This window comes from Microtus ochrogaster, unplaced genomic scaffold (genome assembly GCF_000317375.1).
Source record: "Microtus ochrogaster isolate Prairie Vole_2 unplaced genomic scaffold, MicOch1.0 UNK27, whole genome shotgun sequence".
NCBI classification, from domain to species: domain Eukaryota; kingdom Metazoa; phylum Chordata; class Mammalia; order Rodentia; family Cricetidae; genus Microtus; species Microtus ochrogaster.
The window spans coordinates 5,035,471-5,050,664 of NW_004949125.1; the positions used below are offsets into that span (position 1 = coordinate 5,035,471).

Below are 15,194 nucleotides of genomic sequence, written 5' to 3' on the forward strand. Positions count from 1 at the left end.
TACTAGCAGAGAGCAGTCTGTGGGGCTGTGACAAGTCCTGCCTTCACACACATCGCTGCTGCTGAGAGGGTACTAGAGCAGCTGACTCTAGGGCATCCCTAGGTGGCGGGAGACCAGATTCAAGTGTATCCACCGAGACAGGACTGTTGATTCTTCACATCTATGAGCTGTCACAGAGAAGGTTTGAGGAACTCTGACCTTTAGGAGAAACATTAGGAGAACTATTTGGGAGTTAAAGCTGTGTCTCTGTGGTGGCATGGGTAAGCCTTACTGAAGATAACATGTGTGGACCAGCACCTCTCAGGAGCTTCAGGTGCTGGACCCCCAGCATGAGGATACACCTTCACACTGCCCTTTGCAACCAACGTTAACACATTCTACTTACAGAGCAGAGGAATGGCCCAGTCCACTTCCTTGCTTATAGACCCAGTGCCCTTCACCTAGCCACAACTGCTTCCCTGTTGCCCAAGATGAATCCACAGCCACTACTAGACCTTTCCTAGCCTTTAGCTCAGGACTTCCCTCTGGGATCTTCCTAGTTCACTCTGCTGAAGCCAATTCATATCTTACACAGAATTTCCCATGACTAATTCTCTATTATTTCCCTCGTTTACCAATTAATTAGCTAACTCTGGGCCACTGGAGCAAACCTCTAGCAGGCAAGGAAAGGTCTGTCCCTTAAACACCTAGAGGGAGAGGATCCTCAACGCAAGTGTTGCCCATCTGCCAGCAGCTGCAGCTGCTATGGGTGACAGGGTGGGAGATGGTAATGATATGGATGTGGCAAATGGGACAAACTTGAGAAGGCGGGGAGCTAGGAAGCCTGAATTCTATTTCTGACCATTTTGATCTCTTAGCTTATACTGCTTCAAAAAACAAGGCAGAACAGGCAAGAGTTATCACCATTGATAAATAAATGTCATTAAGAAAAAAAAAAAAGAAAAAAAAAGAAACTAAGGCACCAACAAAGCCAGGCATGGTGACTCTCACCTGTTAGCCCAGCACTTGGGAGACCGAGTGAGGTAGGGGGTCCACTGAATAGTGAAAACAAACCAGGTGTGCATAGTAAATTACAGATCAATATAGAGAAAACCCAGTCTCAAAAAAACCAAAAACCCACAATAATAATAAACCCCAAGCCTGTTGGGATGCTGGAATAACCAGTATCTCCTCTAGTAACAGTGCACTGAAAGCTCAACACATGCCCAATACTCAGCTTATCTGGAGCCTCCTGACTTTATTCTTGGCAGTGTACAGGACCTGGGGCCGAAGAAGCCCTTGGGCTGACCATCAGAATTTCCTGAGACACCACTAACAGCAGACCAGAGCAGAGACCCTGGGGACCAAGTTCTGTACCAGCTCTACCATTTCCACTCTGTCCCTGCTTCTTTATGCAGCTCACCCCGAACAGTAGGAGCCTCATGATCTCTAATCAGAGCTCAAAACAATCTTAGTTTTATGGGAAGAGTCGGTTCATTTTCACAAGACAGCCGCAGACTTGCTATTACGAGGAAGGGTGGGATAGCCACGCTATTGCCTAGGATCACACTCCCAGAGAGAAGGAAGAAACTCAGGCTGGGGGTGATCGGTGACCATGCCAGGAGATGTGGATTTCAGGGGCAAGGCTGCCGTGAGCAGAGACACTTATTGCTTATTCACTGGGGACCCCTGTTAGTCTCAATATCCCAGAGTGCTCCAAACCAGAAGTGCCACAAGAACATGAAGTTGTTACACAATGGTCTTGAAGGTATGACAGAGCACAGAAAACAATATCATTCCCTTACTGACTGAAGAACTAGCTCAGGCTGCCAGGCTCTGCCCCAGAGCCGAGCCTCCCAGGATTCTACGTGCCTTACCGAACTTGGAGTAAAAGTAGCACTCGGGCATCTTGGTCATGTCGTACTCATGCAAGAACTCGCATTGGTCCCCTTTCTTGCACAGTCCTCTCAGCCAGTGCTTGCATACAACCGTCTTCTCACCACTAATGTGCCGGAATGGACACATGCCCCCTGCCAAGGAAGAGTGAAGAGATACATAGGTTCAGGTGGAAATGAACCCAGCAGGAGCTGGAGAGCTGCCACCCTACACTTTGAACCACCAGCAGCGGTATCTCTGGAGAAGGTAATGTGGATTTAGGTGGCAAACCAGCAAACACCACACTTTATGGGTATGTAGGTGTCTGCAGGGGCCAGAAAGCGGGGGAAGGTATCAGATCCCCTGGAACTGGAGTTACAGAGGGTTGTGAGAGTCATGTGGGTGCTGGGAATTGGACTTTGGTCTTCTAGAAGAGCAGTCAGTGATCCTAACTCTGGAGCCATTGCTCTAGTCCACTTTATATTTTAATAGCCATGTATTTGAATTTAAAGTATTTTAGAAAAACCCAACTAAAATATGGCCGTGATGTGGGCTATCCTTCTGTACACCATGAATGTGCTGTTCTCATTGGTTGATAAATAAGACACCAGTAAGCAAGTCAGCCAGCCGCCAATGAAGTAAGACCTGTAAAAAAATAGGTAACAAGCCAAGAACCACGTGACAAAGCATAGATTTAAAAATGGGTTAGTTTAAATGTAAGAGCTAGCTAATAAGTCTGAGTCACTGGCCAAGCATTTTTAAGTAATACTAAGCCTGAGTGGGCCAGGCGGTGGTGGCGCATGCCTTTAATCCCAGCATTCGGGAGGCAGAGGCAGGTGGATCTCTGTGAGTTCGAGGCCAGCCTGGTCTACAAGAGCTAGTTCCAGGACAGGAACCAAAAGCTACGGAGAAACCCTGTCTCGAAAATCAAAAAAATGACATCGGTAGATGTGCACGCCTTTAATCTTAGCACTGGGGAGGCAGAGGCAGGTGGATCTCTGAGTTTGAAATCTGATCTACAGAGTGAGTTCCAGGACAGGCTCCAAAGCTATACAGAGAAACAAACTCTGTCTTGAAAAACCAAACCAAACCAAACAACAACAACAACAACAAAGAAAGATGAGTTAATTTAAATGTAAGAGCTAGTTAGCAATAAGCCTGAGCCATTGACCAACCATTTATAATTAATATTAAGCCTCAAAATGGTTACTTGGGAACTGGAGGGTGTGAGAGAAACCTCCAGTTACACTGAAGGGTGTTATGGCACACACCTTTAAGCCCAGTACCCGCGAGATAAAGGCAGATGGATCTCTGTGAGTTTAAGGCCACCCTGGTCCATATAGGAAGTTTCAGGCCTAACAGCCCTACACGTTGAGACCATGTCTCAAAACAAAAACAACAAAACACTAAAATATCATCTCATAATTTCACAGACACTAGCATAAGACAGATACATAAGAAGTCTGGGGTGGGTCAGCTGGTTTCTTAAACAAAAGACAGTTCTGGTGGTACACAGGTAAAAAAGTATGCCTTACAGGATAAAGAGGGCCATTAGCAGAATCCCAGACTCCAGGGAGGCCATGTCCTATGAAAAATGCCTCAAGATTAATATCAGCTTTATAACTGAAGGGATATGACATGCATAAACAGGAGCAGTGTCCTTCTGCACCAGGATAGGGTAGTGTCTTACCCCGATGGGACAGAACATCCTCTGGGAATGTCACACTTGTAACTGATGGCTTGCCAGAACTGCTGGCAGGTCTGCTGAGACTAAGGCTGTGTGTGACCAAGAAAGATGAGATCAGCCCTGACCAGAAGAACTTTTGGCCACAATGGAAAGAATGCTCTACACCTTCACCATCCAGAAGAGCCACTAGCCTCGTGTGACTGGTGAGCATCTGAGTTCACAGCAGTGTGATTGAAGAACTATGCCTAAAGATTTTGACTGGTCAGCACATGTATGTAGCTAGCAGCTATGGGACACCTACAGTACCATAAATTAAGGATAGCTTTACAGCACAAGATGGGTGGTCATATTCCTAGGAAATTTCAGGACACATTATCTGGGGAACTGGGAATCCCTAATCTAATTAATAAAGGAATTTAAAAATGGACTCAAAAGGAAGCCAAGGACAATTTTATTGAAGTTTAAGAAAAAAACAACAGCCCGCCAACATCTGGATCAGGATGCAATGACCAGAAACCATGAAGTCAAGCTATTTGGTCTACCTCCAAGGCCTTCTGCTTCAGCAGCAAGTGACTGCATTGTGGGGTTCAAACTCGCTGGACTCCCATTCAATTTACCTATCCAAACCATCCCTTTGCTCCAGGTCTTGCTCCCTATTTAAGTTTATGATTAAAATTAGTTTCCTAAATAAATTTCCAGAGGGAGGAAGATGCCCAGGTGTATGCATGACACATAAGGTTCTGCCCACTATTACCTATGAATCAATGGATAACCAGGCTCCCAGAGCCTCTGTGGAGGTCTGGTTAGTGTCAACAAAACCCCAGAAGAAAGAAGCCATTGAAGAACAGCGTGTACACACTGGAATTATGAAAAAAAAATTTTGTATTCAAACACTGGGTGCTGCTACACGTAATTCTGGAACCTTGAGAAGTTCCTGAAAGCCTTTATGTCCCCAATGCCCATGTCTGAGAAGGTTGTGACACAAGAAAGCACCCTTTAAGTTAGGCAGGCTCAGTCTGTGTTTAAGTTTTGGGTAGAACCATCCTCCTGGCCTATCCAAGCCATAGCTTTATTTAGGGACACCTACCTACAGAAAGCAACACAAGCAAACATGGTGGCCTGTAAATCTGCTAGCAGACAGACAAAGTCGGGGACCTCAGAAGGACATGAGGAAGTCAAGATTTTCTTACCTTTGCCACAGGCAGCTTTCAGAAAGAATTCACAGACAGCAGCCCCCGATTCTGTAAGAGGAAAGAGCTCGTTATCAACCAAAGCCAGGTGCCAATGGGAGGCTCTTAGGATCTCTAATCCAGGGTGTAGTGAGCTGACAAAAACTACAAAGCTCATAACTGGCATGGTGGCGCACACCTTTAATCCCAGCACTCGGGAGGCAGAGGCAGGTGAATCCCTGTGAGTTTGAGGCCAGCCTGGTCTACAAGAGTTAGTTCCAGGACAGCTAGGACTGTTACACAGGGAAACCCTGTCTCAAAAAAAGAGGCAGAGGCAGAGGCAGATGAATCTCTGAGTTCTAGGCCAGCATGGTCTACATATTGAGTTCTAGACCAGCTAGGGCTACAGAGTTACACCCTGTCTCAAAGCAAACACTACTTGTTTAAGTCAAACCTGTGAAATGTGACCTGTATGGTGGGAAACAAACACGATGTTCTTTCTGAGATCTTCTTGAAAGCCCATAGCTTCCAAGATATAGAAGAGTGGGTGGAAAAGGCAAGAAGGAACACAAGCTCACAGAAATGTTAATTACCCCCAGCTCATACCTCCTAGGAGAGTTAATTTACAGGTATATTAAGACGGAATGAATGGTCTCACAGGAAATAACAATGAATATATGACGCTTCTAAGCAGGGACAGATTCCAGAACAGGCAGGTGCCTCGGAGACATGAGCTTAGTAGAATGCAAGTGAAGACTAAAAAGCAGGCCAGCCCTTAATATCCAAAGTCCACATGGAATTACAAAGGAGCGCAGCCTTTCATCCCCACTGGTGCAGGCAGCTCTGGGAGGGTAGTAAAACTACGTAAAACTACAGAGTCAGGATGTAGTGGCAGTCAGTTGGGCCAGGGCTGTCTATTCTGTTGAGTTTGGAAATTTATCAGCCATGGTTGCCGAACGAACAAATCTTGGCTTCATAAACAGTTTCCACTGATCCATCAGCGTGCATTTCTAGAAAACAAACTTAAAAAAACAGAAACCGGAGATGGTGTTCCTTAAGCCACTCAAGTGCCTCTTGCCAACTTCCAAGAGATTCAGTGGCCTCCCAGAAGCAGGCAGGTTCTGCTAGGTCAGAGTTAAAGTGGTAGAATGTAAAGACGCTGCTGGGCATGATGGTGTACACTGGTGATCCCAGTACCTAGAAGGAAACTGAGGCAGGAAGATCGCAGCCAGCCTTGGCTATATAGCCTGACTGCCTCAAAATACAAAAACAAACAAAATAAATAAGGAAGAACAAAGGCTGGAGATGTAGCTCAGTTGGCAGAGTGCCTGAGAAGCACACACAAAGATCTGGGTTCAGTCTAGTACTACAGAAATTGGGAGTGAAGGTGTGAGGAGGATCAGGACTTCAAGGGCATCCTTGGCTACACAAGGAATTCCAGGCCAGATCAGACTACCTGAAACGGTCTCAATACAAACAAAAATACCATCTCAGAGTATTTGTGATCTTTCTTTCTATATCATAGCTGGTTTTGCCTCCTTCTTTAAGGTCAGAAATCCAGTCATGGGGATTGAGAGGATGGCTAATTCTTCGGGGCAGAACTTTTTTCTCAAAGAGCATCACCACTGAACCAGTTTGGCATAATCAACACAACCACAAGACAAAGCTGGAGAAGTACCCAAGTTACGCACATCCCTGACTCTCCAAGGAAGGAGGCATAAGAAGGGCTTACTACTGCGCACCTGCCTCCACAGGCTTGTGGATCTGTGGTGTAGGGTGGAGAAGAGCTGCTCTACACATACTGTCCCATGGTCTCAAGGTAGTGCCATTAAGTCAAACAAACGCCGACTGTTTAAGAGTGGACATAATGTCTATGCAGGAACGACCTGGCTAAAGACCGGATCTGAACTGGAGAGGCTCCCCCAAACGAAAGATATCCCACCAGCATGGGAAAACAGTCATCATTTAAAGAGGGACAGTAGAGAGAAGGGTTTCCCCAGGGGTCTGTGTTGGGTGGGGCAGGAGACCCTGAGGTGAGTGCCTGGAGTGAAGGTCTACTCAACAGCCACTTCTGACCGAAGTTAAGAAAGGAGCGCTCCAAGAGGTGGAAGTGGGAGACGTTCTAGGGCTTTGCTCTAGCTGGAGCAGGGTGGGAGAGGGAAATCCCATTTCAGGATAACACGCGTTCACTCGAACTACCGACACGGTCCTACAGTCCCGAGGGCTGCCCCCTGGGAATCAAGGATCCAAGGAAAGGGTTCCCGAGTTCCACTGACAATGGGACATCCCAAGACGGAAGAGGAGGAGCTGAGCGAAGGTGAGGTTCCCGCGACTCAGGGCAGAGGGAACTCCTGATCAGAATCGGCGTCGGCACCCCCCGGGCCCCGTGCTCACTGTCCATGCCAGGAAAGGGCAGCGGCTGCGCCCCGAGCTGCTGCTCCACGGCGATCTCCAAGTCGAACTTGATGTGGTCCACGCTAGCGATGATTTCCTGCATGGTGGCGGCGGCGGCCTCCGGCCCGGCTCCCCCTCAGGTCTCTCAGCCGCCCTCCCCACTTCACCCTGCACTCCGCCGTGCCCTCCTTCTCGCCCGCCGCCGCCACCGCCCCGCAAGGGATGCCGGGAGCGCCCGAGCCCGCGTGCCGGCCCCCATCCAGACTCAACCAATAGAGAGCCGGCGTCCTACCGCTCCTTCAGGCCTGCCTAGCCGCTGGCCGAACGCTCTTCTCTGTGGGTCAGTAATCCGAAAGAACGTGTGAGGGCGGGACCGCAGGCGCGTGTGGCTAAGGGAAGAAAGTTGATCGGGGCCGAAACCCTGCGACCCCGAGGACGCCTTAAGGCGCTTCGATGCGCACGACTCTCGGAGTGACTTCTTGTTCAACCCTCGTAGGAATCCCGGAGCCAGTCCGAAATTGGAGCCAAGGGACTGTCCAAGCCGGCGCCGTCGGTCACGTGAGAAAATCCACGCTCTGTAGGCCTGGGGAGGGGAGGCAGGGGCGGCCCGAAGTTCCCAAGGCCCCCTACGGCTGGACAGCCTCCACGTACCTCTAATTCAAAGGTTTAAAACTCAGGTAAGGAGACTGGGCATGTGGCTCAGTTGGCAAAGTGTTTGCCTCAGGACCACATAACATAAACCGGGAATGTTGGAGCATACTTTTGATACCAATAAATGGCAAGTGAAGGCAGGAAATCAAAAGTTCGAGGCCAACCTGAATTACAGGAGAACCTGGAGGGAGAGCCAACCTTCTAATAGAGCTAGGATTTAAAATGTTTATCGTCAGCTGGGCTGCGTTGGCGCACGCCTTTAATTCCAATACTGGGGAGGCAGAGGTAGGAGGATCTCTGTGAGTTAAAGGCTATCCTGGTTCACAGAGTTCCAGCCAGAGAGGGACCCTGTCTCGAAAACCAAAACAAAACAAAAGTTTATCCTGATTTTTGTACGTACATACGTTTGTACGTATCTATGTAGATACATAGCAGGCTGGCCTTGAACTCACAGAGACCCTCCTGCCAGTGGCTCCCAAGTGCTGGGATTAAAGGTGTGTGCCACCACCACCCGGCTGATGTTTTTTTATTAAAGGGTTTAAATTATGCAGGCTGGCCGGGCGGTGGTGGCTCACGCCTGTAATTCCAGCACTCGGGAGGCAGAGGCAGGCGGATCTCTGTGAGTTCGAGGCCAGCCTGGTCTACCAAGGGAGTTCCAGGACAGGCTCCAAAGCTACAGAGAAACCCTGTCTCGAAAAAAAAAAAAAAATTATGCAGGCTGAACTCTAAAGCCCATCTAATAAAAACTAAGTACTAGACTGGTATGGGAAGATGCAGCTCAGTGAGAGAGTTTAGATTCGCAAGTCCCTGGATTTGAAGCCCAATGCTACCAGATTCATAAACAAACAAGCCAATAAATACAAAATCCCAGACACAGTGGTCCTTGCTTGTAATGCTAGCACTGAAGTAAAGTTGAGGCAGGAAAATAAGATGAGTTTGAGGCTAACCAAGGCTACTCAGTGGGACCCTGTCTCAAAAACTATAAAGATTGCTAGGCACTGGTGGTAGACAACTTTAATCCCAGCACTCTAGAGGCGGAGGCAGTTGGATCTTTGTGTGTTTAAGGTCAGCCTGTTCTACAGAGTGAATTCTAGGACAGCAAAGGCTACACAGAGAGACCCTGTCTGGAAAAAAAAATATATCTATATATCTATATCTCTATATCTATATCTATAGAGATATAGATATATAGATATAAAGAGCTAGTGATATAGCTGAGTCGTAGACCTCTAAATTTAACCTTTAGTACCACAAAAGGGAAAAAATATGTAAGCACGTATATAATTTTCTGGTTATTTTGTTTGTTTTGTTTTGAGACAGTGTGTGTCTTGTAGCCCTGGCTGACCTGGAACTCACACTATGTGGGCCAGGATGGTCTCTAACTTAGAGAAATCTGCCTGTGATGACCTCTGAGTGCTTGCACTAAAGGAGTACACCATCACACTGTATATGGTTGGTTTTTTTTTTTTGTTTGTTTGTTTTTGTTTTTTGAGACAGGTTTCTCTGTAGCTTTTGGAGTCTGTCCTAGAACTCACTCTGAAGATCAGGCTGGCCTCAACCTCACAGAGGTTGAGGAATTTTATGTGTATTTTTTTTTTTTTTCATTTTCCTGAGGATTGTACCTAGGACCTCGTGAATGCTAGATAGGTGTTCTACCATGAAGCTACACACACTGTCACCCCACTTTGTTTGTAGTCCTGCCTGAGGCTGCATAAGAATCTCAGGCTTGCTGGGCGGTGGTGGCGCACGCCTTTAATCCCAGCACTCGGGAGGCAGAGGCAGGTGGATCTCTGTGAGTTCGAGGCCAGCCTGGTCTAGAAGAGCTAGTTCCAGGACAGGAACCAAAAAAGCTACAGAGAAACCCTGTCTCTAAAAATAAAAAAAAAAAAAAAAAGAATCTCAGGCTTGCCTAAGACTTTGTTTTTTGGTTTGGTTCTGGTTTTTTGAGACAGTGTCTCATATAGCCTGGTCTTATTTATAGCAGAGACTACCCTGCACTCCTGTGTATTTTTGAAACACATTTATGTGTGCATTTACATGGGTGCATTGCACAGTGTATGTGCACAGGTCAGAGAACAGCCGCACCACAGTTTCTACCACGTAGATGCAGGGACCAAACTCAGGTCATCAAGTATGGCAGAAAGCACCTTTATCTGCTGAGACAGGCTCAGGCCCTCTTTGTTGTTGTGTTTTCAAGACAGGGGATCTCTGTAGCCCTGACTAGCTTGGAACTCTGCCTCCCAAGTGCTTGGATTAATTGTGTGGGCTACCTACCACACCTGGCGCTCTCTCTTTCTCTTTTGACACAATCCCAAGAAGCCCAGGCTGCCCTTAAAGTTGATATGTAGCCGAGGATGACCTTGTTCTGATTGCTGAGAGTGTAAATAACGGCCTCGTCTCCTACTCCCAATCCCCAGCCTGAGCCCAGACTTCCTAACTCAGAGCCACCCTAGTATCTGCACTTCTCTCTTCCCAGCTTCCGCCCAGAGGCTGATGGGACTTCCTTATTTTTCTTCATTTCAGGTACAAGAAGGCCAGCAATAGACCTCATGAGTCTTTCCCGGCTCTTTTCTGGCCCCCACCCCATAGGACTGTCTGTCCTCCAACACTGGGATCTTCTTGGATCGACCCGATGGACAGGAGTCAAGGAGGGACTTGCACAGCTGAGGTCGGCATGGCCACATTGGCAGGTGTTGGCACCCTTCTGCAGCTCTTCTTCCCACCTGCCCCTGGGCCAGGGGAGCCAGAAGAACATGGGCAGCTTCTGCTCTGACCCCAATAAGCTCAGCACTGTGGCCCCTCAGGAAGAGGAGGAGGACGAAGAGAGCTTTGGAACCCTCTCTGACAAATACTCTTCCCGGAGACTATTCCACAAGTCAACAGCCCAGCTGTATAATCTACAGCTGAAGGAGCAGGGTGTTGAGGAGGAAGAATTGGAGCCCAAACTGTGGCAGGGCAGGAGGAACACTCCATACTGGTACTTCTTTCAGTGCAAACGTCTGATCAAGGAAGGAAAGGTCCGAGAACCTTGGGGTCTTCCTTTCTGCCGGGTTAACATATGTGAGGCAGTACAGCCTTCCTAGTTGTTGAAACTGGAATGTTCATTACTCAGTCCTTGGATCTCTATTGTTTTTGTGCACAGATGAGTGTTTGTGTCATGGTGCACATGTAGAAGTCAGAAGACAATATGGTAGAGCTGCTTCTTCCCTCCCACCTTTATATGGGACCCAGGGATCGAATTCTGGTCACTATATTTACACTGCAAGTGCCTTTATCTGCTGAGCCATATCGCTAGCCCCCTAGCTATCTTTAACCCACTACATGGTAATCCCACTAATCTTTTCGTCCATAACACATTTCTTTGGGTCATGATTTGTTCTTTTAACAGCTCAACCTCTAAACTGTTTCCAGCTCTAGCTCATTTGAATAGTTCTACCATTCTTTCCAGGCTGTCTTGCTGTGTCGCCCTGGCTCACTGGCACTCACTATGTAGTTCAGGTTAGCCTTCCACTCAGCAGGACTGCTGGGAATACCTAGCATATGCCTCTACACCCAGATTATTTTGTGCGCCACCATGCCTGGGGATAGCTATTATTTCAAATAAGAAAAAGGAGTGAGTGCTGGGCATAGTGGCACACACCTTTAATTCCAGCACTGAGACAGACATATCTCGAAATTAGAATCCAGCCTAGTATACATAGTTATACCCTGTCTCAAAAAAAAAAGGGGGGGGGAAGGGAGAAAAGAAAACGAAAGAGAGAAAGTGGAAATTGGGCTAGGAATTCAGTTTAGGGGTAAAGTGTTTTCCAAGCATGTGTAGGCATTGGGTATGATCTCCAGAACAACAACAACATCGAAAACAAAGAATAAGGAATGAAAGTATGTACAGGACAGTGTAGAAAATTAGAGATGTGGCCAAGGCCACTTTGGGCAGAAGTTTGCAGTGAGAAGGAGGTGTTGTCCTGTATCATGTCAGAAGGGTCCCTTTGCTGGCAGCCTATGATTTTGGGGAGTTTTTGTTTTGAGATAATATTGTATGAATCCCAGGCTGTTCTGAAACATGTTGTGTAGCCTAGAATGGCTTTGATCCCCCTGCCAAATGTATGCCCCACTCTCCTTGGCTTGCTAAAGGTCTCTGAAACCATCCTGAGCTCTCTCTCATACTGGCTTTTTACCTAGCTGGCGGAGGCCCTGGATTTGTTTGAGAGGCAGATGCTGAAGGAAGAGCGCTTGCAGCCTTTGGAGTGCAACTATACGGTGCTGATTGGGGGCTGTGGGCGCGTCGGCTACTTGAAGAAGGCCTTCAAGCTCTATAATGACGTGAGTGTGGGCCACAGTAATAGGGCCAAAGCTCTGAAATGCATGCTGGGAGCAGATCCTGAGCATAGTGCCACTATGGGCAGATGACATGGTTTGTTGACATTGAATCCAAATTGAGTTCTTGGGGAACTGAGTAGGTGACAAGAGACATGCTTAGTTATGCGCCTGGGCTGCTAGGAGCCCACATGTCCCTTATTTCTCTGCTACTATGCCTAGTTAGTCTGTATTTATCTCCACATCATCCACAGTTGCTCACACAAACCCTGCTTCTGTTCCTTCATGAATCAAAAAAGAACCTTACATGGGACAGCTGTAGACTCAAACAAGATACAACCCATCTTCTGGGGCCAGAAGCTAAGGGAGTCCTTATATTAGCAGACTCTTGCTAATCTTAGTTCTCTTATTTGGTACACTACTCCAGTCCTCATAGTCTGTGGTTAGAGCAAACAGAAAGAAACTGCACTTCTCTTTTGTTTTGTTTTGTATTTTTGAGACAGTTTTACTATGTAACCTTGGCTTACCTGGAACTCGCTATGTAGACCAAGCTGGCCTTGAACTCATGCCTGCCTCTGTTGTCTGAGTACTAAGACGCCAACATACCTGACAAAACTGCACTTCTCAAAGGACATTGTAGGTATATGAATCATTGTAATGATCTTTCTGAATGATCTCATCCTTGGTTTCTAAGCAGAGTTGACTAGCTCGTGAGCTCCCAACTAGTGAGTACTGGTCTCCCTTTCCCAGAACAGACACGCTCTGTGCATCCTGGACGGTCAGGATAAGCTGCTCAGGCCTCAGAATATAAGCACACCAGCTCTAGAATATTCTTTCAAGTGGCCTAGGAGGATGATTTCCTGTTGGCATTTCCAAGAGTGTGGGCTCAATTTTCATAGTCCCTCTAGTGAAGTAAGGAGTTTGGATCTGTGCATGAGGTGCTACTTGGGCTCTTCAAAGTGGCTGTGATCTCTGTATCCAAATTCACCTAGAACATCCTTCAGTGTTCTCCCGTCTCTACAGATGAAGAAGCGAGACCTGGAGCCTTCGGATGCCACCTACACAGCCCTGTTCAATGTCTGTGCAGAGTCCCCCTGGAAGGACTCCGCCCTGCAGAGTGCTCTGAAGCTCCGACAGCAGCTCCTGGCCAAAAACTTCCAACTCAACCTGAAAACATATCATGCCCTGCTGAAGGTGACCGCCAAGTGTGCAGACCTCAGGATGTGCCTTGATGTCTTCAAGGTGGGGACTCCCTTGCTCTTCCAAGTCAGACCCAGTCCTGTGGGACAAGTGTGAGAGACAGATTACTTGTCTCCCTTCACCTGGAATGTTCGGGAAAGCTGAGACAGCCCATGCTTTATGCTGGGATTCACATATATCCAACATGACCTAGCTTTCCCTGGCCTCAGTCTGACAGTATGGGCTGTAGGCAGGCAAGCAAAAGGATGGTGGTGGAGGGGGGATCCTGTGCTGAGTGGGAAGACAGGAGTTTCTGAGAGATGGGAGTGTCTCTTAGGAGGTCTAGCCCAGCTTGACATTGAAAAGACTGGTGGGGACCGTGTCCTTGCCCTGTATAGTTCTACATGGTTGAAGCCTTGTTCAGACATCTTAGAAGGTGTGTCCTTTCACAGATGAGGAAACTGAGGCTGAGTAGCTCAGGGCCTTGTCCTTATCCATGCCCATAGTTGGCTGCTGTTGTTTTTGGGTCTTGAAACCAGTCCTTTTATTCTAGGGCTCAAGTACAGTGGTTGCAAGGGTCAGCTTTGCAGATGCTGCTGATTCAAGGAGCAGAGCTGGGGAGATGGGGCTGGTTCTAACTGGTTCCAGTGCTGTGTCCAGGCACCTGTTCCCAAGAGATGCATGGACCTGGTAGTGACATTGCTATAGGTTCTGAGTGAGACTGCTTTCTCCTCTTGCCCAGGAAATCATCCACAAGGGGCACAGAGCCACAGAGGAAACCTTCTCTTTCCTGCTCGTGGGCTGCATCCAGGACAAGAAGGCAGGCTTCCTGAAAGCCGTGCAGGTCAGTCTTGCCGTTGTCCTGCCTGGTGCCGGGGTTAGCTTTGTTTGTTTTTTGTCTTTAAGTTGTATATATGTATGCAGGAGGCCAGAAGGAGGTCAACTGGAGCTGGAGTTGTATAGCCTGTTGTGAGTCCCTTGAACTGGATGCTGGGAACCATACTCAGGTCCCCTAAAAGAGCAATTTGTTCTCTTAATTGCTGAGCCTTCTCTCCAGCCCACTGTGCCAAGTGTTTTTACATCTGCCATCTCCTGGCCTTAGTGGTAATCACTACAGGGCATGTTCTTCCTCCATTTTGTGGACAGCATGGAAAGGAGGCTTGTGGCAATGCTGCTCTTCTAGTGAAGGCACAGCCAACCCATCCCACTCCTCCTCAGACCCTCTAATTTTGGGTTTCCTGACCATTACAGTATGGGAACTGGGGTATGTGTTCAGCCCATCCCTCAGGTTCATACTCTAGTTGGCATCTCTCCAGGTGCAACCAGAAATACACACTTAGTCTCAAAGTGAGACAGATCCTCTATTCTCATCTCAGATCTCTCATTATGTCAGGAGTGGGTGCTGGTGTTGCTACCAATGGATGCTTGGGAGTCATGTTTTTCCAGGCTCTGCCATCTAATGTGTCCACCACAGCCTGACAGCAGCCCAGTCCAGATATCCTGTTTCCAGACATGCATTTCAGGAAGCTTCTTAGCACTTTATTGAATGACAACCCAAAACCCAATGTTGTGTCCCCTCTGCAAAGAACTTTGAAGCAGTGGCATGCTGTGAAGAAAGTGTAGAATGAACCCATCAGTACTGCCGGCCTGTTTGTTACACACTTCCTGAGCCCATCACTACTGCCGGCCAGTCTGTTACACACTTCCTGAACCTATCAGTACTGCTGGCCTGTGTGCTACACACTTCCTGAACCCATCAGTACCACCAGCCTGTTTGTGTTACACACTTCCTGAGCCCATCAGTACTGCTGGCCTGTCTGTTACACACTTCCTGAACCTACCAGTATTGCTGGCCTGTGTGCTACACACTTCCTGAACCCATTAGTACTGCCGGCCTGTCTGTTACACACTTCCTGAGCCCATCAGTACTGCCGGCCTGTGTGTTA

General features: G+C 47.8%; 2 protein-coding genes across 4 annotated transcripts in view; one reads left to right on the top strand and one right to left on the bottom strand.

Moving 5' to 3' along the window:
- Cpsf4 (cleavage and polyadenylation specific factor 4) overlaps positions 1–7,304 on the bottom strand; it is a 14,099-nt gene extending 6,795 nt beyond the window's left edge. For all 3 annotated transcript variants that reach the window (XM_005368065.3, XM_005368064.3, XM_005368063.3), the window contains exons 1-3: positions 7,105–7,304; positions 4,732–4,782; positions 1,857–2,009 (exon numbers count right to left, since the gene is read on the bottom strand). In XM_005368065.3, coding sequence (XP_005368122.1) covers positions 1,857–2,009; positions 4,732–4,782; positions 7,105–7,207 — 307 coding nt within the window. In that variant the 5' untranslated portion in view covers positions 7,208–7,304. The remainder of the gene's footprint in view (positions 1–1,856; positions 2,010–4,731; positions 4,783–7,104) is intronic.
- Positions 7,305–7,454: 150 nt separating this feature from the next.
- The window catches only part of LOC101998192 (pentatricopeptide repeat-containing protein 1, mitochondrial), a 14,882-nt gene continuing 7,142 nt past the window's right edge, over positions 7,455–15,194 (top strand). The window contains exons 1-5 of the mRNA XM_013354077.2: positions 7,455–7,781; positions 10,279–10,772; positions 11,935–12,075; positions 13,093–13,311; positions 13,991–14,092. Of these exons, the coding sequence (XP_013209531.1) occupies positions 10,305–10,772; positions 11,935–12,075; positions 13,093–13,311; positions 13,991–14,092 (930 nt within the window). The 5' untranslated portion in view covers positions 7,455–7,781; positions 10,279–10,304. The remainder of the gene's footprint in view (positions 7,782–10,278; positions 10,773–11,934; positions 12,076–13,092; positions 13,312–13,990; positions 14,093–15,194) is intronic.